Source organism: Gymnoscopelus microlampas (genome assembly GCF_963454915.1).
Source record: "Gymnoscopelus microlampas genome assembly, chromosome: 4".
NCBI classification, from domain to species: Eukaryota; Metazoa; Chordata; class Actinopteri; order Myctophiformes; family Myctophidae; genus Gymnoscopelus; species Gymnoscopelus microlampas.
This window is the reverse complement of record NC_139941.1, coordinates 23,327,159-23,349,136: the sequence shown is the minus strand read 5'-3', so window position 1 is coordinate 23,349,136 and position 21,978 is coordinate 23,327,159. Positions and strand designations below refer to the sequence as shown.

Here is a 21,978-nt window from a genome sequence, read left to right as displayed (position 1 = left end):
TTGGGACTGATGACTTGTACATAGTTATCTAACCAGTTCTCCCTGTGGCATGTCTTTGTTTATGTATATAGAGAAAACAAGTACATTCCCCCCAGCCAGAGGAACAGAGAAGCTATGTCATGGGGGGCGGGACGTCAGAATTCACCCCGTCTGGTTCAGAGTTCCACCGGACCACAAACTCCCCGACCAGGACCTCACGACTACAGCCCCAGCTCTGGGGCCGACCAGAGGGTAGTGAATGGAGGTAGGGGGTGCTACACATGCAAACAAAACGGTTCTAATGCTCTCATGTGTCATTATTTGTTTGGTCAACCTCACATCTCATTGTTAGATGATATCAACACAATGTCATAACAGAAGTGATCTTGGCTGATATTCAAGGAGATTTATTTTTGTTGCTGTTTCCATATCATTTTATATATATGTATATATTTTTTCCTTACATATATCATTATTTCTTACCTGCCATGTCTTTCTCTTCTGTTTAGCCCTCTTCTCATTCCTTCTTTTAATTATGCCCTTGATTTGTTTTTTTCTCATTTTCTGTTTGTTATCCTTTATCATTTGTACCCCCCTTCCACCCTCCATAGGTTCATCCCACTGGCCCTCGCCCTGTCCATCTCCCTCCTCCCGACCCCCCTCTCGCTACCAGTCTGGCCCCTCCTCCTTGCCTCCCAGGGCGGCCACGCCCACCAAGCCCCCCTCCAGACCCCCCTCTCGACCTTCCAGACCTCCCTCCCATCCTTCCTACCCCTCCTACCCTTCCTCGTCTTCTGCGGCCCACCACGGGCCCACGTCGCCAGCCTCCACCCTGCCCAAACGCATGTCCTCGGAAGGTACCCACAAGAGTGTGGAGTAGTCCCGGACAAAAGCACTAGTTGAAGACATGTTGTAATATTTGAAAAGATCACGATGAGCCTTATATTTAGCTGAAATTGTTTAAGATTCTTTGAGTTGGCTTAAGTTAAATCAAAACTTTCATATACAGTATATCCTTGTTGATGTTTGGTGTGCAACTGAACAAGCACATATTAGGCTGAAGTTGCCACTATAGGTTAAAGCAGGGGTGTCAAACTAAATTTAGCTTGTAGTTCGGATTGGTCACTTTGCAACTTTTTGCGGTCCAGATTACTTTCCTGTGCGTGCGTGCTGCCAATGCTCAAAGGTGTGAATGCTATCATAGTAATCGGTTCCATCACACAAAAATAAAGTTTGAAACCTTCTTAGGCTTCTGATTTCAGGTCTAGAACTAAACAGGAATGTCTTTACTATATATTTTATTTGTATTTCATACTTTGTCCGGTGTGTACCGGAGCATTCCACCCGCACTGTCCAAATGTCAAAATTCAGCAGAACTGGTACCATGCAGTACTATTCAAGCACTGTCTATAACGACTTGATGTTCACAAAAGATGTAGTCTAATTGGAAGTAACACTTGAGCACAGGCCCTGGCTCAAGTGTGCAGGGTAAGCTTCGTAAAATATTTACAGACAAACAAGCGTCATATTATTGGTTTAGTCCATTGGCTGTAATACAATGAACCGTTTTGATGACTACACTGGCATTGTCCATTTTCAGGCTTTTGCTACATAGCGCCTCGGTACAAGCAAAGATGCTTCAGTACACAAATATATTTTCCCAATTGAGTTTCATGAGTCATGTCAGTTCTTATAGAGAAGGAAATAAATGAATCAAAACATCTCCTGCAAGGTCCCTGATTCTTCAGTGCAGCACTCACGCACAGGGGTGAGACGTTTTCAGTGGGGCGCTCTCGGTAGCTGCTTGTGCACATTGGGTGGTGCTGGCTACATTGTTTTCCATGTTCACACAATGGCAGCTTTGCCAGCGTAGCAGTGACAGGCCCCACACAGATAAATAATAATTGGGTGTGAATATTTCATTTACATATTTACATTTTTAGGGATGTCCGATATTATCGGCCTCCCGATATTATCGGCCGATATTAGCATAAAAATTGATATCGGGAAAATATCGGTATCGGTTTTTGAAAAAAAAAACTTTTTTTTTTCTTTTTCTGCTTTATAAATAAGTTACAGGAGTTCTTACTGTATATGGTGTGTGTGATATGAAATTTGAGCTTACCCTAATCACAATAATCCCCGCATATATCGGTATCGGTTGATATCGGTATCGGTAATTAAGAGTTGGACAATATCGGTATATCGGTTATCGGTAAAAAAGCCAATATCGGACAACCCTATACATTTTTCTTTTCCCCTCCAAATCATCCCATTGGCCAGTTTGGACCACTCTGCTAGTTTGACACCCTTGGGTTATAGTGAGGAATTTGTGGCAATAAAGCAGATTTTTATGCATGTGTTAAATGAGATCATTCAGTACCATCTGTCTACAAATGTTTATTCTGTTGAAAGAAAAGCAGTCCTAGTAGTTGCAAGTTTGCAACTCATGCCAAGTAGTATGTTCAATGAGATGATTTGGTCAAGACAACATGAACATTAGGCATTAAGCTGAGTTCTCACAATTACATAAAGGTAGCAAGCATCCCTGTGTTCAAAAAGCGAGTAGTTGAATGTAGAAACTTAAGTTACAAACCTTTCTAAGAAATCAGAATGGAACACAGGGAAAATAATTACACTGTTTTGACTGGAGCAGGTTTTTAAGTATTTGCAAAACGATCTGGTTGAGGTTTTCATGTAGAGATGACTAATACTTTATGGTATGAGCTGTTTTCACTTTGATTTAGCAGAGGCCTTAATGTGTCTTCAAAAGTCAATTATATGTGTTAATCAGTGGCTCCTCACAGATCTCCCCAAATATTTGAACTTACTCAACTAGTTCTTTGCCACACAGTTTTGCACTGGGCTGTCAACTGTCAAACAGACACTGCTAAGCTATACTGGCACAGACTTCACTAAACACTGCCAACGCTTTAAATTTGGACTTTCACAGCTCTGCCATGGCTCTTTCTCCCACCAACTCACTCTCTCTCTCTCTCTCTCTCTGTCGCTCATGTCTTTGTTTCTCATCCATCCCCTCCTTTTCCCCCTGCTTGTGGTGTGAACCAATGTTGTGTGTAGTACTATACAGTCGTCTATAGTGCGTTCCACTCACATGCTTGTCACCATTAGCATTGCTTCACGGTGAGCCCTCTAAAGCCAGATGGACCAGTTCATGTGAGCTGTAGACGGCTCAGAGCTTCAGCTCTCTGGCAGCAGTTTGTAAGACACGGGCGTTTCAAGGAAACACCACAATGGTGAAAGAATGGCAATGAATAATATAAGCTATTCGACCTGCTATCAGTGCATTAATCGGTCTCTCTCTCCCTCCCCGCTGCTCTCTGGCTTTCTCTCTTTTCTTCTCCTTCCTCCTTTGCAGGTCCCCCCAGAATGTCCCCAAAGTCCCAGAGGACGCCCCGCGCCCACAGAGTGCCCCCATGCCGGACCACAGGAGTCCCTCCAGGAGTGGACTTCATCTCCCACAATGCCCCGGGTGAAGTGCCGGTCAATCCACCGACCAGGAATAGCTCCTCCGGAGGAACGTGGTCATCAGTAGTTAGTGGAGGTACACGTAGGATCACAATTCCTTCCCCTCATCTCCACCCCTTTTTGTTTTTGTTGATTAAGAGTTTATAATCATGTACACAGTGGTGAGCAGCAGGCGGTGATGAGTGATAAAGGTCATGAGACAGATTTGACCCATCAGTGTGCTTATGATGTGGTTGGAACCATAGCTCAGCACACCAGTACCACAGCTTCCAGCAGACAACTAATATTATCCCAAATTCCCTTTCTCAACCAGATGATTCAAGTTCAGGGTAATGTTGATATCTTTTTAAGATAGTTAGATCGTTCTTTTATTTTACCATTCTGTTGCTTAGGTGGCCAGAATTAGGGCCGATGTCCACAGAAAGCATTACGAGCTGCCAGCGTTATTCTTTTTTTTTTTGTTCAAGGTTTTTTTATTTTATATTTTCACATACAGGTCAATAACAAAAGGCATACAAAAACAGTAAATGTATGTTACCCCTCCCACCCCCCCAAAGTTCCCGCTCCGAAAGAGCCACAACCCTGGTATCTTATTGTACCATTAACACAAAGGACAATACAAACAAGTTTAAAAAAAAAAAAAAGTATACACAGTAGGATATATATATTATTAAAGAAGGATTTAAATTGAATTTAAAAATAAATAAAATAATAATAGTAATAATACACAAAAAATATAATACAAAAACAAATTCAGTGGGGTCAATTTATGGGTCATTAATGTCAGCAGCATTCAGTCTCTCTATATATGTTAAAAAAAGGTTGCCAGATGGTGTAAAATTTCAGAGCACACCCCCTTGTGGAGTAGCAAATTTTCTCCAAAGTCAAATGATACATAACATCATTAACCCATGATTTGAAAGTTGGTGGGAGTTTTTCTTTCCATTTAACACATTGACTGCCTAGATCGAGTTAACTCGATATTACCGTTTTATCACTTGCCTGCCAAGATCGAGATAACTCGATTTTAGCAAAAAAAAAAATATATTTTTTTAATTTTACCCAAAGACCAAGGAGATATGAATTTTCGAAGATCTTTACTCTCATCCACTTCCTTGTTAACTTAAAACTTTAAAATTTTGTATCTCGTCTCCTGAGTACTTTTTTTTTCCAATGAAAAATCTCTGGCAGAAGACTGCAAAAAATCTGAAATAATTCTGGCAGTCAATGTGTTAAGCAGTATCAGACGCCTAGCTAAAAGGGGTGCAAAGGCTATCATATTCCTTTCTTGGCGACTAAGTTGTACATCATCTTGCCAGCGTTATTCTGCCATGCATTTATATGGTAAAGATATGCTTGAATGCCTGCTCTTCCCAAGGCAGAGCATTGATTGATTGATTGAATACTTTATTAGATAGAAATGCAAACAGCACGAGGTACAGTCATACGTTTGGGTTAAAAGGATAACAAAAAAGTCCTTGGCACTTGTTTCCATTGTGGTCCTATGTATTCAATTCAGACAAATAAAACACTATATGTACAGAGCATGGCATTGCAGCGCTTTCTGCTTTTAGCCCAAAAACTTTGGACTTTTGGAGAGGAGTCACTAAGTTGATAGGTTCAAATGTTGCAGGCGGCAATAAACGCTATGTGCGCTTGGTAAGGAGTGCTCTGGATGTCATATCCAAAGCGCTCCTCCGCGCAAAAAAAACACCTTCTGTGGTCACAGCCCATTACAAGATGGGTTGTTCTGCATAGGTGTGAAGGAGTGTTACTTATGTGTGTAAGCAGCCATGTCAGCAGTAAAGGCTTATTCCTCCCTATCCCTCTGCAGCACACAGACCTCGCTCCCCTCGTCAGAACAGCATGGGTGGAGCCTCTCCTAGCGCCTCTTCCATGCCGTCCCCTCAGACGGGAACGGCTCCTGTGGAAGCGGTTACCTCGCCGACGTCGGCCTCCTCGCCCACTGCTGCTAGCCCCGCCCCCAACATGGCTGCCACTAGTTCAGTTGAAGGTAACTTTGTTGGCTATAATAATGTGGACCCCACATAATCTGTCCATCTGTTCAGAAAGGGAACAGGGAACATGCATTGTGGCTACCTAAAATGTACCCATCAGAGCCATACACAATACAGTCTGTCTTTGGACAATATCCAGAGTGACCCAAATCTCTTTCTTTATTCCGGTCCCTACAGCGAAAGAGTGTCGCATCCAGGAGACAAGGCAGACATCCCCTACAGCCAACAAGGAGAATGTCAAGCCCCTGGACAGCTCCCCTAGTATCACTAGACCAGCTTGCAAAGGTAACCATTTTCTCCCTTACAGCCATGCCTCGGAGGGAGAGTTTCAACGTTGTGATTCTGGAGAAGTATCCATTACTCACATGATTGTACTTAAGCTTTCAAGCAATTTGATAAGAAACGTAGTTAATGTCATGTTAACATGGCTTCTTCTCTCCCACTTTGCAGGACCTCCTTCCATGGCACCAGACCACAGAAAACAAATAGACAATTTAAAGAAATTTAGTGTAGATTTTAGGGTAAGTTGAATACACTTCCTTTCTTGAATCACATGAACCCTAGCGTCCCTGCACTCTGGGCATATCATAATAGGCAAACATTGGATGAAAATAGCTGATCTACAAGCTTGAAACGTTTCTCAACGCGTCTCGTCGTGAGCTTGTAGATGGGCTATTTTCAGCGAAGATATTTGGTGAAGAGGGACGAGGAAAAAGGGAAAAGAGGAGGGGACCTTGTACCTTGGGGGACCCCGGTCAAAAGAGTATATAGGGTTTAAATGGTTAATGGCTCATTTGAAGCATGCTCTTTTGCAGAAGATCTTGTGATCTTGCTATTAACAGTCTCGGGCCAGGGAATACAAGCTCTCTCCTCCTCCCCTCTCCCTCCGTTCAGTTGCAGTCAAGCTCCAACCCAGACCCTGTCTTTGACCAGATGATGACCAAGCCTCCCAGAGATCCAGGAGACAAGCCCAAGGACCTACCCCTGGACAAGGCCTCTGCGGTGGGGCCAGAGGGTGGTGAGGAGGGGGCAGTAGCGGCGGTGCCAGCAGGTGCCCCCACCCCAGCCACCACCCCTGCAGCGGCAAACGGCAGTAAACCGGGCAGCCCCGCGGCGCCCTCCCCTTCTCCCGCGGCGGCGGACCAGAAGAGGCCGGGGCCAGACGTGACATCACAAGGCTCCCAGACAACAGCCACACCCATGTTCGGTGGGCCCAAGCCCCCCGAGGACAAGGAGGAGAAGAAGGAGCCCGTGCAAGAGTGAGTTAGAAGACTGGATGACAGATGGGACAAGGGAGGATAGGCTGTGGATGTTGTCAACATGTTAACATTCTACCATCTCTTTGTCTACCTCTTCCTCCCCTTCAAGCAGTCAAGTGAGGAAGTCGACCTTGAACCCCAACGCTAATGAGTTCAAGCCCAGATTCAATGCACAGGTCAGTCTGACCCTGCCGCCACCACTATGCCATTTCAAAAGAAATGACAATGTCAAATGTCATTGAAATGATTTAAGCACATTAACCCTGGCGTTCCTATTTTGGGCATGTCATTATTTTCAATATTTCAATAGTTGATCTACACGTTCACAATGCATCGTGAGCTTGTAGATCTGTTTTTCAATAGCCGAAGCATATTGTATAGGGCTGTTTGTGTTGGACTCGCTTTAAGTATACGTTTGTGTATTTGGGGTTCCCTCACTAGCCCAAGCCAGCTAACACCCCTACTCCCCCGAGGCCCCAGGGCCAGCCCAGCCCCTCCATCATGGTCCAACAGCCCCAGACTGTCTATGGCCAGACAGTGTGCTTCCCACAGATGTACCCTCTAACACCAGTCAGCCCAGGAGTACAGGTGAGACACACATACAGTATGCTGAATCGCATAAAAAGATGAAATATGGCGACACAGGGTTTCTGTCTGACAGTGACGATATTCATGACCAAAACTCTACCTGCTGTTGTGCAGTCTGTCTCCCAGCATGCTTCCATGTCTGTCCTCCCGTTCTTTTTTTATTTATACGGCCATCACCAACGGGTTGTACTATGGGATGTCCTCCGTCCATTAACATTTTATTTTCATTGCTGTACATTGGGGACCATTTTGAGAACCCGTTGTGAATGACTAACTTCATACAATGGTTTAGTATCGACATAGCTTAAAGGAGTTTGTGTTTAAGCATTCTGCACTGATAGCCAGAGTTCAAGGTCAGAGGTCATTGTTAATTGTAAATAGAAACGGATTATTGTAGCTCCATCGCCTTCAATTTGGGTCCAATTTGATTGAAAGTTCAGTACTAAATTTGCTACATACTGTAGCTTTAAGGAGTTCACCTGTCAACATGCTGCACATTGAAACAATACAATTAAACCCATATTGTTCCTGTTGATACTCTCATTTACTTGTTATTAATCCTTTCTGTCTTTGTCATTAATTTTAATCTCTCCTCATTACTAGATTAATCTCTCATTGATCCATTCTCTCTGTTCAGCCTCCATTTTGTGCAATTAATATTGTGTACTACAGGAAGGAGTATCTCACCATATTTTGTCATTTTGTGTGCGCGCGCGTGTGTGTGTGTGTGTGTGTGTGTGTGCGCGCTCTCATATATGCGTACAGATAAACGTGTTCGTTATTATTTTTTTCTTTTTCTCTTTCTTAAAATCAGGCCATGCACATCTATCATGCCTTTCCTTTCCTTCCTCGTCTTCTATCCTTCAGACACCACATGTTCTTACACCCTGTTATACTTCATTTTATGAAAGTCCTGAATTGTTGATTTAGACATCTATTCAAACCAAATTAACAGGAAGATATCACAGGTTTCCCAGTGTAGCGCCAAAAGACAAAATATTTTGAACCTAATGTTTATACTGTTATTTTTTTATACAATATGCTACTGTATGTCATTTCATATTATGCAGTCAGATAACACATGTTTCAAAAATTCTGATATTGAACTTTTTTTTAACAAGTTGCTTTAAGAAGTACTTGGTGATCCAACATCACTCGCCAAGAAAAAAGAAAGAATTTGTTGATCGACTAAAGAATGGTTCTTTTTTTCCCCTTTCTCCCTCTCCTCCCCTCTCTCTCTCCATTAGAAAAGCATAATCTGGAAGGTTTGTGACATTTTCTAAGATTTCTATTTTTCTTTTGTTTTTTACTTTTTACTATTCTATTTTTCTCTCTACCAGTACTGAAATGTTTTTGCTTGCTTGATGAGTAATGCCCGACTTATACTTGGTTGCACGCCAGTGTCTCGCACGAGAAATAGCCGATTTACAAGCTCACAACGTGTCACGCTTGTGAACTTATAGATCTGCTATTTTCCGTGCGAGATACGATGTGCAACCAATGATAAATCGGGCTTAAATGCCCATCAGATGTTGGTTTGCCAACTTCTTATTGCAATTCCTTTACAACTGTCTTCATGGATAGGACCTTTAATGCTATTGTTTAGAAGATGACTTTCTTTTTTTCCCCAGCTAATGGAGACTTGGAGGCCCTTTGTTATTGTTGTTGTAATTCTATGCTGTTTTAAATTATTGTTAGGTTGTTAATGTTTATTTTTTATGTTGATATGCTTAGAGACGCATGGGGCGAGTTTAGAAATCACAGGAATGAATGATGCAGACCATTTTTCAAGCGGTGGTACCTAGTCAAAGTAACCAGTCAGCTATGCATGAGCCGTCCGGTAACGGACCAGTGCAACTTTCTCACACATTGGTGGGCTCACTATCCTAGTCCACAAGGCATGCTGTTATTAGTGTATGTGTGTGTGTGTGTGTTTGTGTGTGTGTGTGTCATTTGGGATGCCAGGTGGTCCGCTACCAAGGCAGGGTTGGAAAGGCCAGTTTCACAGGCATGGATTGAACATTAACTTTATTCAAGGATAAGCTCAATCCATGCATCTGAAATCGGGTCCGAGAGCTCAGTGTGACTCTGAATGGCAGGAGGAAAGCTGTTCAATGACATTTAAATGTTCCTCCTGTTTTATTTCCTCTGTGGTCCTTCGTCACCCTCCAGTCTCCGATGTACCATGTTCAGATGCCTCATATGACTGTCAGCCAGTCTAAACCCTACAGACCAGGTAAAGGTGAGAACGACCACTAATCCTCTCTCTTCTTCCTGTCTCTCTCTTGAGCCTGATTTACACTTAATTGTACACCGGTTTCACACATCGAAAACGGCACATCTACAAGCTCACAAAGCGTCACGATGTGACACATTGTGAGCTTTACCCTCAAGTAATTTGATCTTCTATATATTTTCTCTCTCTACTGATCATTCTTGCTCTCTTGCTCATTCTGTCTCTGAAACCTTTTCCAGTCATCCTTTTTTTCTTTAATTAACCCCTTTAAAACCGGGAAAGTATGTCATTTTAGATTTTAGCGTTGGCTATTCAGAAATAGCAGACATACAAGCTTGAGCTTGTACATCTGCTATTTTTGAACATTTTAGAAAAATCTACGGAAATACTGATTAAAAAGGCATTTGTAGAATCGGCCTCAGGTCTTAGTGGGTTAAAACAGTGGTTCTCAACCAGTGGTCCTTGAGGGGGTTCCAGGGGGTCCCCAGCCAAATTAATAGTTAGGAACCAAATTGACCCTTATGTGTCTGTAACTGAGAGTGTACAAATGGAACCAAATGGATCCACGGGTCCATTTGGTTCGATTTGGTTCCATTTGTACACTCTCTCAGTTAAATGAACACTAATGATGATGATACAGTGTAGACTGGGACTCCCAAGAAATGAAAATGGTTGAGTCCCTGGCATATCTTTTCAAATGGGGGTCCGTGGGCTAGTAAGTGTCAATTTGGGGGTCCTTGACGCCAAAAAGGTTGAAAACCACTGGGTTAAAACACTCTTTTTACGTCATTAACCTGGCATCTCCTGCTTGTGAACTCCAGTGCCCAACATGCCCCAGCAGAGATCAGACCAGCACCATCCCCAAGGCGCTCCCACCATGATGCACCCGGCCTCAGCAGCAGGACCTCCCATCGTAGCACAGAGCCCTGCTTATTCTACCCAGTACTTCACCTGTAGTCCACAGCAGTTCGCCAGTCAGCAACTGGTCCAGCAGATGCCACATTACCAATCACAGGTATTTTAGTTTGTTATATTTATTTCAATATTTTTTTTTTTTGCCCTTTTTTTTTTTTTTTTTTTTTACTACGGCAGGGAAATGGAACACCTTTAGCCACAAGCCTATTGCTGGTAAAATACTTGGCAAACCTACCAAATCACCAGTCTTTTTTTCTTTTTTGGTGTTTTAGTCAAAGGTTGAAAGTGGTCAGTGGAATTAAGTAGCCATTTCCTTATCCTGCTACACAGCTACCATTTCCTTCCATTTATACACTCTTGAGTTAAATGAACACTTTATTTTTTACTGTGTATTACACGTCACAACACACTGTGACGTGTTGTGAGCTAGTAGATTCTGATCCATGTATAACTCAGGCTTTACACATACTCACGTCTGTGTCTGTGGGTTTTTGTTCCTGTAGGCACAGCATGTGTTCAGTCCGGTGATGCAAGGTCAGGCCAGGATGATGGCCCCGCCACAACACGGCCAGCCCGGCCTCGTGTCGTCCAATACACAACAGTACCCAGAGCAGACACACACCATGTATGGTAGGTCGCCTAGTACAGTACGGCTCCCAAACTGGGGGTTGGGACCCCCAGGGGGTCCTCAAATTATTTTGGGGGGGGTCCCCAGATGATTTGCCTTAATGTGCAACATTGTCTTCTCACTCAACAGTAAACAAACCAACTTACAGTATAAGTGTATACGGGGTATCTGCACATTTCTAAAGTGAATATATAATAATAAGACCATTAATACTACCGTAAATTTCGGACTATAAGCCGTGACTTTTTTCCCATTTTTCGACCCTGCGGCTTATATAACGGTGCGGCTTATCTATGGATTTTTATAGCTAACGGCCACTAGGTGACCTCCTAAATCTAGGGATTTTACACCCGCGGCTTATAGTCCAGTGCGGCTTATATATGTACAAATCATTCAATTTAGCTGCTGCGGCTTATATTCAGGTGCGGCTTATAAGTAACCAACAAACTACTCAAATATTACTTAAGAAAGAGGCAGCATTTCTTTAAATAGCCGAGGCGTTGTGAGTGAGCTTGTAGATCGACTATTTTCACAATATTTGTCTGTGGAACCAAGTCAAAGCAAATTGAATGCCTCAACTCCTACAATTCCAAGTGGTCGTCAGGGTGAGGGGTCCCCAGTTCAAATATAATCATTTTGGGGGGTCACAGCCTGAAAAGTGTGTGTGTGTGTGTGTTGATCCTCCTCTGCCACACAGAGGAGGATCCAGTATAGTATTTCGTCCTGAAAAATTATTTTCTGTTTATTAGAGAGATGGGGAGACCCCTGTTACTGAACAAACACTCTATATCAATGATTACTATCAGAATATAGTGCTTTAAACCTTTTAACAAAAAACTTTTGGTTTTAACCAAAAATCACTTAGCCTACCTTTAACATATTAATTAGTTCTACAAGTCCTTCATTCTAATATTGGATGCATGCTACTTTTTCTACCACAGTGCGCTGGTGACGTGCACCACCAGTAGTAAACAGTTGAACCATCCAACTTGGTCCAGACTTCAGAGCCGCAATATTATCATAACATTTATCCTGCTGGATTTATCCATTGTATGTATCAAATATCCAATGCTGGCTGCACAAAATCTGTAATATTGCTTTAAAAATAACAGCACGTTAAAGGGAAAGGTGGCTTTGTATTCTACATATAAACTCCAGTTACGTTTTTTTTAATGTCTTGGCTTTTAAAGCAAATGAAAGGCTTTGCTCTGAAACCGTGGCTGATAACGAGGCAACTAGGACACCACAAGGCAGTGGAAAACATTTTCTTGAAAGACAGTTTAAGAACTTTATTTTGGACTCTGTTCACGCTCTGTCTGTAATGAGATGGTTGGCTTAATTTGCTGTGTTCCTGTGCTGACATCAGTTGTGCTACATATGATACAGTTGCAGAGGCGGGCAGGCGGCCTTATAGCTATGTTTCACCCGTTTCAGTTGAAACCTGCCAACTGACATCATGAAAAAATAGAATTCATCTCCAGTGGGGGACACATTAGCTCTTGAAACATTAGCTCTTGAAGCAATACAGTTGCTATGTCCAAGGCTCATGATATGCACTGCCATGTCCATTTGTATATGACACCACGCTTTGGTTACCTGTGGATAACTACTGTAGTTCAGAAGTGTGTTGCGCTCATCCAGTTCGTTGCTGGTGCTGGACAAAGAATAACAGGTAAAAACAATAAAAGTCTGTTCCTATGACATAACAATAATTCTCTGTTCTCCAACCCTGTCTTCTTTGCACGCCTTTGTCCATTTCAGTGTCTACAGGGCCGATGCCCCAGCAGTACCAACACCCCAGTGCCACACTGCATCCCCACCCACAGCACCCACAGCACCCCCAGCCCTCGGCCACTCCCACGGGCCAAGGTCAGCAGGGCGGCCCCCCGCAGCACGGTGGTCCTCCCAACCACCCAGCCCAGAGCCCAGTACAGCACCAACAGCACCAACAGGCCGCAGCAGGTGAATATATTATGAACTTACTGAGTTAACGGTTATATCTAGAACGGCTTAATGATGCTGTGGCACTAATTATATTAATATTATTGTATTTATTCGATTTATTTGATATGAACGATACGAACCAGTGTATTAACCCATTAAGACCTGGAACGCATCTGTGTCATTTTAGATTTCTTTGGCTATTCAAAAATATCAGATATACAAGCTCATAGCGCAGCACCGAGTGCCACGCTACGAGCTTGTAGATCTGCTATTTTTGAAAACATTTTTGCAAATCTTTGAATATATCTTTTTTAAAGCAAACGAACATTTGTAATTCAAATCTTTGCTTCTGGGGGTCCCTGGAACAAAATATTTTAGAGATGGGGGTCCGCGGCCAAATACATATCATTTTCTGTGGTCCTTGACATGAAAAAGTTTGAGCAGCGCTGGTTTAGAAACAATAGTTTTTCAGAAAACTGTTAGGATTCAGAAGACATTTTGTAGAATCGGCCTCAGGTCTTAATGGGTTAAGATATGTTACTAGTCCTAGGATATGTATTGTTCGCCACCCTGGTGGCCTTTAGAAACGGTTAAGTTATTTTCCAACGTTACGTGTGCGACACAGCGGCGGCGGCAGCCCAGGCCCTCCACATGGCCAACCAGCCCCCGCAGCAGCAGATGTATTCAGCCCTGGCGCCTACGCCTCCCTCCATGACCCCAGGGCCCAACCCCCAGTCTCCCCAGGCCTCGTTCCCCTCAGCCCAACAGACCGTCTACATCCACCCCCAGCAGGTCCAGCACGGCTACAACCCCAACCACATGGCACATGTGCAGCAGGTGAGTCACCCAGCGCTCCATGGGTACGTCTTAAAGCGGCCACGGCATCTTCATTATTGTTGCAAACATCCCCCTTGTCAATAATGGTAACGTTGCTATGCTAGCTCTTCAGGTTAACCCGTTCAATACGTGGACGCATCTCTGTCATTTTAGATTTCTTTGGCTATTCAAAAATAGCAGATATACAAGCTCATAGCGCGGCACCGAGTTCCGCACTATGAGCTTGTAGATCTGCTATTTTTTTTAAATCGTGAAAATTTGTGCAATTTTTTTAATTCATTCATTATCAATATACTGACGAAGACCCCCAGGTCGAAATGTTGGTGATAAACAATTATGTTTTGCATCAGAGTTTGTGGTTCATCTCCTAGTTTGTAGCACCTCACCAATATAGCTGGTTGTCCACGGGCAATTAATAATTATTAAATTAACTTGACCAACATTAAGTTATAAAAGTATCAGAAATAATTATAGTTTTCGTTTGTAATAAAATTCTGATTTGTCACTGCATCGTATTGGATCATAGAGTAGTCCACAATCCACCATCCACTCGTGATAGATAGCCGGGAGAAAAACAAGCACTCCTTCCTGTGTTGCTGCATTCACAAGTGCTGAGATATCTCTCAGACAGGCGAGACAGATAGTTGAGAAACGACAATATATGAAACTTGAATAATTGACAATTTATTACTATTATTACTGGCGTTGTTATTGCTTTATTAAACAGGAGAGTGTAGAGATACAGCTAAACCGAAGCCAGAGAGAGGGAAGACACACGAGACAAGGTGCCAGGACTTGGATTCGACCGCAAGTCCTCGCAACTCACAAGGAGCATGTGGTCAGTGTTCTAACTGGTTGAGTCCACCAGGCACCCCGAATATATGAAACTCACTCGAACAAACAAGCACTAAATGAGTGCCAAGTGGCTATCAGCCTGAATGTGAAGCTCGTGTTGTTCCAGATCCATTACCTGGTTTGAACCAGCCTGTTGCGGTTTTTAGTTTACTTTGATATACCACAGTAAAACAATATCATCGTCATGTTAATCCTCTATTGTTATAATCAACTCCCAAGCTGGTACCAGTAGAAATATATTGTTTGTGTCAGATTATAACAGTTTAGCCGATATTGCATTGTAGACAGTGGAGGATGAGATGAGGAGAGAGAAGGAAGGAGGGAGTCAGATGAAGGAGCATGAAGGGCAGCTGATTGAAGATCCACAGAAACAAGAGAGAAAGGATAAATGGATGCAGAAGCAGAGCAGTAGTCAAGTGATGAAGAGAAGACACAAGAAAAAGACTGAAAAAAGCAGTGGGAATGGAAAGACAAAGAAAGGAGAAGGTTAATGCCACCCCTCCATTTGGACAGCACCATTTTGTATCTTCTCTCGTTCGGATAAGCGGTTGGCCAGAGCCGCCCATATATGGGCATGCCAAAATACAGGGTATGGGCATATACTAATGATATCATGATCAGGGAGCTCATATATGGGCATAAAAGGCACACAGGTAGACGGACAAATACAGAGATCTCCATATATGGGCACAAAAGGGACACCGACAGACGTGTACAACGGGTACACTGACAATGCCCCTGACACAGACATGTTTGTCGGATCGGCAGTGCGACTTAGGTGTGAGGGCCATGTAGCGGCCCGAACCTCTAGTATATTAAAAATGTGTATTTTGACACACGGTGGTATGAATTACTTGCTTATATTGATATGATACATGGACTTTAGCTTATGCAGAGAGTCCTGTGTTTGGAGATAAGACTATTTGTCCCAGCAGTTCGGCAGCTAATCAGACAAAAATCAACAGCAGCAAAGGAGGTCGGTTAAACTCATTAGAAAAAAGAAAGGTTGTAGTAATCCACAATTGAACACAAAAAATGACATGTGTTATTGATGTGCTCTCTCCACAGACTATATCACTGTAGCTTTTTTGGGTACAGTAGGGACCTGGTGCGCTTACTTGCCCGATACTGACTTCTAGCTGGGAGCACTGCTTCAGTAGTACTGTAACTCATGTTGAATATTCCACAATCAATAATAAAATAATACGCCCGCACACTGCCGAACTGCATGGTACAGGAGCATATTTATTGAAGGAGAGGCAACGTTTCGGTCACTCATGACCTTCTTCAGGCAATATTCCACAAGAAAAAAGCACTACTCTAATTTAAAAGAACAAAGAAGGAATATTAACTTGCTCTTGTTTGTTTCACTGTATTTCTTCAACAAGAACATAGTAATGATGTTTTCCCCTCCCTTCCTTATGACACCTTGGCCATCGTCAAGGTGTCATAGACACATTTTCAGGACCTTGATGTTCTCAAGAAACAGCTTTTACTAATTGGTTTTAAGCTGTGATCTTGCATATGTGTTGGTATATGTGGTGTGCGTGCATCCCTCTGGATTTATGCTATCCTGGCTGTCCTGTGAAGAACTTTGGATCAACTTTGTTGTGTTTGACCACTTAAGCCCTGTTTTCTGCTTTGTCTTCTTTTACTTATTTATTTTATTATCATTTTATGTATTTATTGAAATTTTCTACTTTGACATACGATGAAAAAACTTGAACGCTGCGTTCATGATTTGAGGCATTTTGTTCAGAACGAACCACTCCTGCAAGCTTTGGAAGCTAATCTTAGCCAATCAGGATGGAATATGAAAAATCGGACAGATCCGTCTTGATCACATGACTGTAGAGATAATGTGAACCGATTGGCGTGATGTTTGAACAAAATCTGTAGGAGTCATATAAAGAATTGTTTTGCAAATGGACGGACCGGGGTAAAAATATAGTCTCGGCCAAGCCGGAAAACAATAACTGATCTACAAGCTCACAGTACGTCGATTTTTTTAAATCTTTGGAATGACACCCTAAAAAAAAGGTTATTAATGTTATTATGGAAACACATTAAAGTGTTTTGGTAATTGGTGCAAGAAAGACAAAATACACTAGAGGGCATTCTTCACTTGGTAAAAGGATTGTTTGTGCTTGATCGACCATGTGGCTTCACCTGTTAATGACATTGTTGAGCTATGTACACATTCTGTAGGCAGGATGTCTGTGTGGTCAAATGTTGTCATTGTGAGATCACTTACTGACTATTGAAGTCCTTCTTTGATGTCATTCTTTAATCCCCTTCTCTTTCTTCTCTTAATCCAAGTCTGATTGGCTCTTGCACACTCCAACATCCACGTGTTCCCTCTCTCTCTGCCCCCCTCCAGGCCCATATGCAGTCTGGTTTAGTGCAATCTCACCATGCGGCACCCCAACATCCCCCAATGATGTTGATGGCTACCCAGGGTCCTCCGGGGGGTCCCCAGCCCCCCATGCAACAGACCGCCCTCAACCCCATCCCAGTTTCTTCCACCACACACTTCTCCTACCTGGCACACCCACAAGGTACACTACTTTGACCAAACCAGCATACTTAATGAACCGTAACAAATTGTTTTTTTTTTGTATTTTATGTCATTATTGCTGTTTTGTAAATAATTTTTATTACTTATTTGTTTTATTTTATTATTATTTTTATTTGAGATCAACGCAACTTGGCGCATGGCGCTGTGAAATCTATACAATCTAGCGCGAAGCAGATTGTATAGACACTATACAATCTGCAAGACGCTAAAAATCAGTTCTCAGGTCTCAGAAAATAGGGCCCTAAATCTAGATTTTATTGAATCTTGTTATCTCTCTACTCTAACTTGCACCCATCCTGTGTTTCACGCTTGCTGCTGTTGCTGCTACTGCAACACCTGAATTTCTCCACGGAGATCAATAAAGGTTTATCTTGTCTAGCTTATCTTTAAATAAAGGGGTGAGTGAGGGGTGAGTAGGTGGCACTATGTTGGTGTGTGTCATCTACAGAAAGAAGACATTTAAAGAGAAGTGTGATGGAGACGCGGGTTCCGAGAATAGGTCAGTGGGAACATGACTGATTTGTAATCGGGTGTGGTTAATGTGTGTGCATGAGGGTGATGTAATGGTTCTGATAGATAAGGGGGATTGTGTTCCAGATTCTGGTGTAGTGATATTGGAAAGGTTATTTTGCAGTCATAGTTAGTGTGCTACTGCTCTGGAGGTCAGTGATGGACCTGGTTACAGTATTGTTTGAGTACAAGGTGATGTGGGGTCGTTAATTGAAATGACAGTCTTATATTATCGAGATAAAGGTGCAGTAGCTTTCTTCTGGTTTGTCTGTACTATTATGGGAAAACTGATTGCACTGATGTTGTGAAACTCTCAGGAAAGGCAATTGTCTTCAGAAAGGTTCTACAGTATTTCTGATCGTCAGGGTTCAAAGGTCCAAACGTTCCAGCAGAGTGTCGCTTTCTTGGTCATATTGATTGCCTTGAAACAGTGCTTTAACCACTTCATAGATTCATTCTACTTCCGTGGATCGCCAAACTTAGTTGATTAATTGTGTTTATGCCCCAGCGAGCTGTCTGGTCCCAGTGTTGTCAGTGCGACATGTCCAGCACAATTTGTGCATGGGATCCATCCTTCTTGACTGTATCCAGAAATATGGAGACATTGACTACATCTGGCTTCTTATCTATGTTTTCTTATAAATACAATAAGCACCATCCAGCTATGACGGAGAATAACTTCTGGACAAGCACGTTTCTGTGCTTTCTATATAAAATAATTCCAGTTTTTGATTTGCATTCTTAATAGCAAAATTAAAATACTGAGACCATGCCAGGTGAAGTAAAAGACTACACTGTTGCCCCCTCCATGATAAACACATAAAACATTTCCTCAGTAGGTGAGGTATGAGGTAGAGCTCTTCATTGGTTCAAAATGACAGACCTGAACCATAATGGGTCTTGTTAAATTCATTCCGAGATCCGATCAGTTCCGGCTATGTTTTTTAAATGAAAGACCTAAATGCTAACAGCCTCGTTAAATTCATTCTGAGATCCGATTCCAACATGTTTTGGAACCGAACCCTAATTGGACCTGTGAAGTTCATTCCGAGATCCCATTTGTTCTGAGATATTACAGAACCAACCTATTCTGTTGGGTATATGAACCTGACTAAAACTAATGATTACAATAGGCTCTATGCACAACTTTACTTCCCGTTTCCAGAAGGAGGCATAAACATGTCCTGTTCCGGGTCAGTTTCACATAGTTTCATTTGATTGGCTCAGCAGCCAATCAAATGAAGCTAAGAACTATTGAATGGGAAACGCATACATTATAAAGGTGTTTTGGGTTTTCAGTTCAAATCACCTTTGATGCCATGGAGGTATAGTTTGATTTACTCTCCCAAAACACTGGCAGCCAGGCATGCATCCATGCATGCGTAGCTTAACGTTTTCCCCCCTTGTTTTGTTCTCTAGTAATCTGATCCTAGGTCAGCCTATTCATCACACAGCACTTGTTTTTCTCTCCTGATCAGCACTGAGTACGGGTCTTCTCAGATCCACTTGGGTATTACACATAATGATAAACAGACCTGGGACCTGAGATAATAGAATCTGAGCCGAGCTGAACCAAACTGAACAGAACCGGGTGTTGGGCATTGTCAGGTATTTTTGGTTTGGGTAGACTAGTGAAGACAAAAAATATTCAAGGTAACTTTTAGGCATTTCAAAAGTTAATATGCATCCATTCTTTCACATATCTTTTCAAATCAACAAAACAACACACATTCACATAACATAATAAAATCTGTGCATGTTTTTTGTACAGTTGTACAGACGACCTTGAATTTCTATACGATTGTACGATGAATGGTGAAAATAGCCTATCTACAAGCTCACAACACATGGGCCATTGCGACGCCCCATATAATGACATTCCCAAAATAGAGACATCATGTTGAAAGCTGTTAATGAAATGGTATTTTTCTTCCCCTTTTCCCACCGGCAGTGCAAGCTCACCATCAGCAGCAGCTGTAGAAGGGCAGTGCTGCTGAGCGGAGGGACCCACTCTGCCTCATGCTTCTCCACCAGAACCTCCACGACCACATGATGAAGAGACCTGACCAGCCCCCCTCTCCTCCTCCTCCCCTATTGTCATACACACAAGACATGCGACCACATCAGCTTTTCTGCCCCCCCTCCCTCCATCAATCCATCCCCCCCCTCCCCTCCCCTCCTCTCCTCTTCCAGACCAGGCAATAAGAGAATGTTAACAGACTGATGCAGTGACATGTTTTTAACGAGCTAGCGTTCTAATATTAACAGAGGACTGCCCTTATTCTCCCCCTGTTCACACACACACAGAGATAATACACACATGCATATACATAGATAGTATATATATATACACACACACACACACACACACACACACACACACACACACACACACACACACACACACACACACACACACACACACACACACACACACACACACACACACACATAGTTGGAACCCACACCCACACACCACTTCAGGGGATCCCTAACAGCAACATGAGTCAGCTTGCCAATTAAGAGGCATAAAAGAGTGAGGAAATGATTGTGAGTGAAGAAGAGAGAAAAAAACTGGAACTTGTATTTTGTCTGCACCTTGTTATGGAAAAAAAAAGAATTCTTCCAAGTTTTAGACAGTATTAACCTTACTGTTTAACTATTGCTGCTGCTGCTATGTGCTGCGTTTGTTTCCAAACTACACAACAGGTTTCTAACCAAACTAAAAACAAAAGTGACGAGAAGCTTCCTGTGAATTAACAAACACAACATTTTGGCAGCCAGAGGACAGGAGAAAAAAAAACATTATTTATGAAACTGATGGCTGAGGTGATCAGATCCCAATTCTCACCTGACCATTGTGTAACTTTTAAGTTAAAAAAAAGAAGAAACTTTTACTTTGTAGATAATATAAATAATTTAAAAAATGAGCAAAAAAAATTAAAAACAATAAAAAAGTTTTAAAAACTGGACAACTGCGTGCTTCTGTCATTTTTTTAAAATGGGTTACCTCACAAGGATCCATGCGGATTGTATTGCTGTGAGAAACATATTTTAAACGTATAAGTATGAGTCACTAGATGGCCACCCTAGAAAGGGCTGAAGATCTGCCCTCCCCAGGTCTTAACCCTAACCTTAACCACTAACGCCTATAATTATTAACCGTACTAACAATGCCTAACCTTACTTAAAATGTTCATAAAACCCATTTCAAACATAACTACTTTTAAAACCCATCTCTATGATGGTCATGATCCTCAATTATGGTGACCAAAATGGTACATAAATATTTATTATCATGCACTTGCATGAGGCCAATGAGAGTTAATGTGAGTTGGGTGGGTCTTAATACACCATGCGCATATGAGGTGTGGTCAAAACGATCTTAAATATAAATTAAGGTGGTACTGAACATAACCTAAACTCATTTGAACAAGGAAGACCTTTGTAGTGGTATCATGACATGAAAGATATTTGTTTTAAAGTCCTCCTACGGCCTGTCTTTTGGTTGGCTTGCGGCCTGGAGGACTGGACTAGAAATAGTTGCTATAGAAATGAGGACCACAGTACATGCTCACAACTCGCTGGACTAGAGAGAGAACACAAAAACCACAAACCATGGGTCATGAATTACTTGTTTCGGTTAGCTTTATTTTACAAAATGTCAAATATACAGTTGATATATTTATATATATATATTTATATAACTTAGAATGCTTATCATAACTGAACGGGATCACAACACAAACAATGATGGATGGAAGAGCTTTGTCATGGTGTCATTGGCTTCAGAGGGGAAGAATGAACTGGAATGTTTACAGTGCTAAATAACAAACACGGAGTCAACAGTATTGAGAACACATTACAATCATCAGCTAGACTTGTTTTTCTTTAAAACAGACTCTGTGAGACAGAAGGTGTTGCCGGGAGACTGGAAAGAGTCAAAGCGTTAAATTCAAAGGTTGAGGTACACAGGGAATAATCACTTGCATAAAACTTGATTCGCTTTTATTGAAACTGGGGTATGCAATATTGAAGAAAATAGCAATTCTGCAGTATTGCTATATAAAATCCAATGTTGAATTCAGGGAACTTGCCATTTTAGGAATTTGCTGGTGCTGCTCAATATTCTTTTTTACTTT

General features: G+C 42.1%; 1 protein-coding gene across 13 annotated transcripts in view; it reads left to right on the top strand.

Annotated features, from left to right (window-relative positions):
- The window catches only part of atxn2 (ataxin 2), a 35,102-nt gene extending 14,790 nt beyond the window's left edge, over nt 1-20,312 (top strand). For 2 of the 13 annotated variants that reach the window (XM_084055760.1, XM_084055756.1), the window contains exons 10-26: nt 72-244; nt 591-836; nt 3,359-3,544; nt 5,303-5,482; nt 5,664-5,771; nt 5,937-6,007; nt 6,381-6,745; nt 6,858-6,921; nt 7,187-7,333; nt 8,581-8,598; nt 9,506-9,575; nt 10,391-10,584; nt 10,988-11,114; nt 12,874-13,074; nt 13,682-13,893; nt 17,129-17,306; nt 19,788-20,312. In XM_084055760.1, coding sequence (XP_083911886.1) covers nt 72-244; nt 591-836; nt 3,359-3,544; nt 5,303-5,482; nt 5,664-5,771; nt 5,937-6,007; nt 6,381-6,745; nt 6,858-6,921; nt 7,187-7,333; nt 8,581-8,598; nt 9,506-9,575; nt 10,391-10,584; nt 10,988-11,114; nt 12,874-13,074; nt 13,682-13,893; nt 17,129-17,306; nt 19,788-19,816 — 2,569 coding nt within the window. In that variant the 3' untranslated portion in view covers nt 19,817-20,312. Of the gene's footprint in view, nt 1-71; nt 245-590; nt 837-3,358; nt 3,545-5,302; nt 5,483-5,663; nt 5,772-5,936; nt 6,008-6,380; nt 6,746-6,854; nt 6,922-7,186; nt 7,334-8,580; nt 8,599-9,505; nt 9,576-10,390; nt 10,585-10,987; nt 11,115-12,873; nt 13,075-13,681; nt 13,894-17,128; nt 17,307-19,787 lie in introns of all 13 variants that reach the window. The other 11 variants (XM_084055754.1, XM_084055757.1, XM_084055758.1 and 8 more) reach the window with 7 other exon arrangements.
- Nucleotides 20,313-21,978: the final 1,666 nt, after the last annotated feature.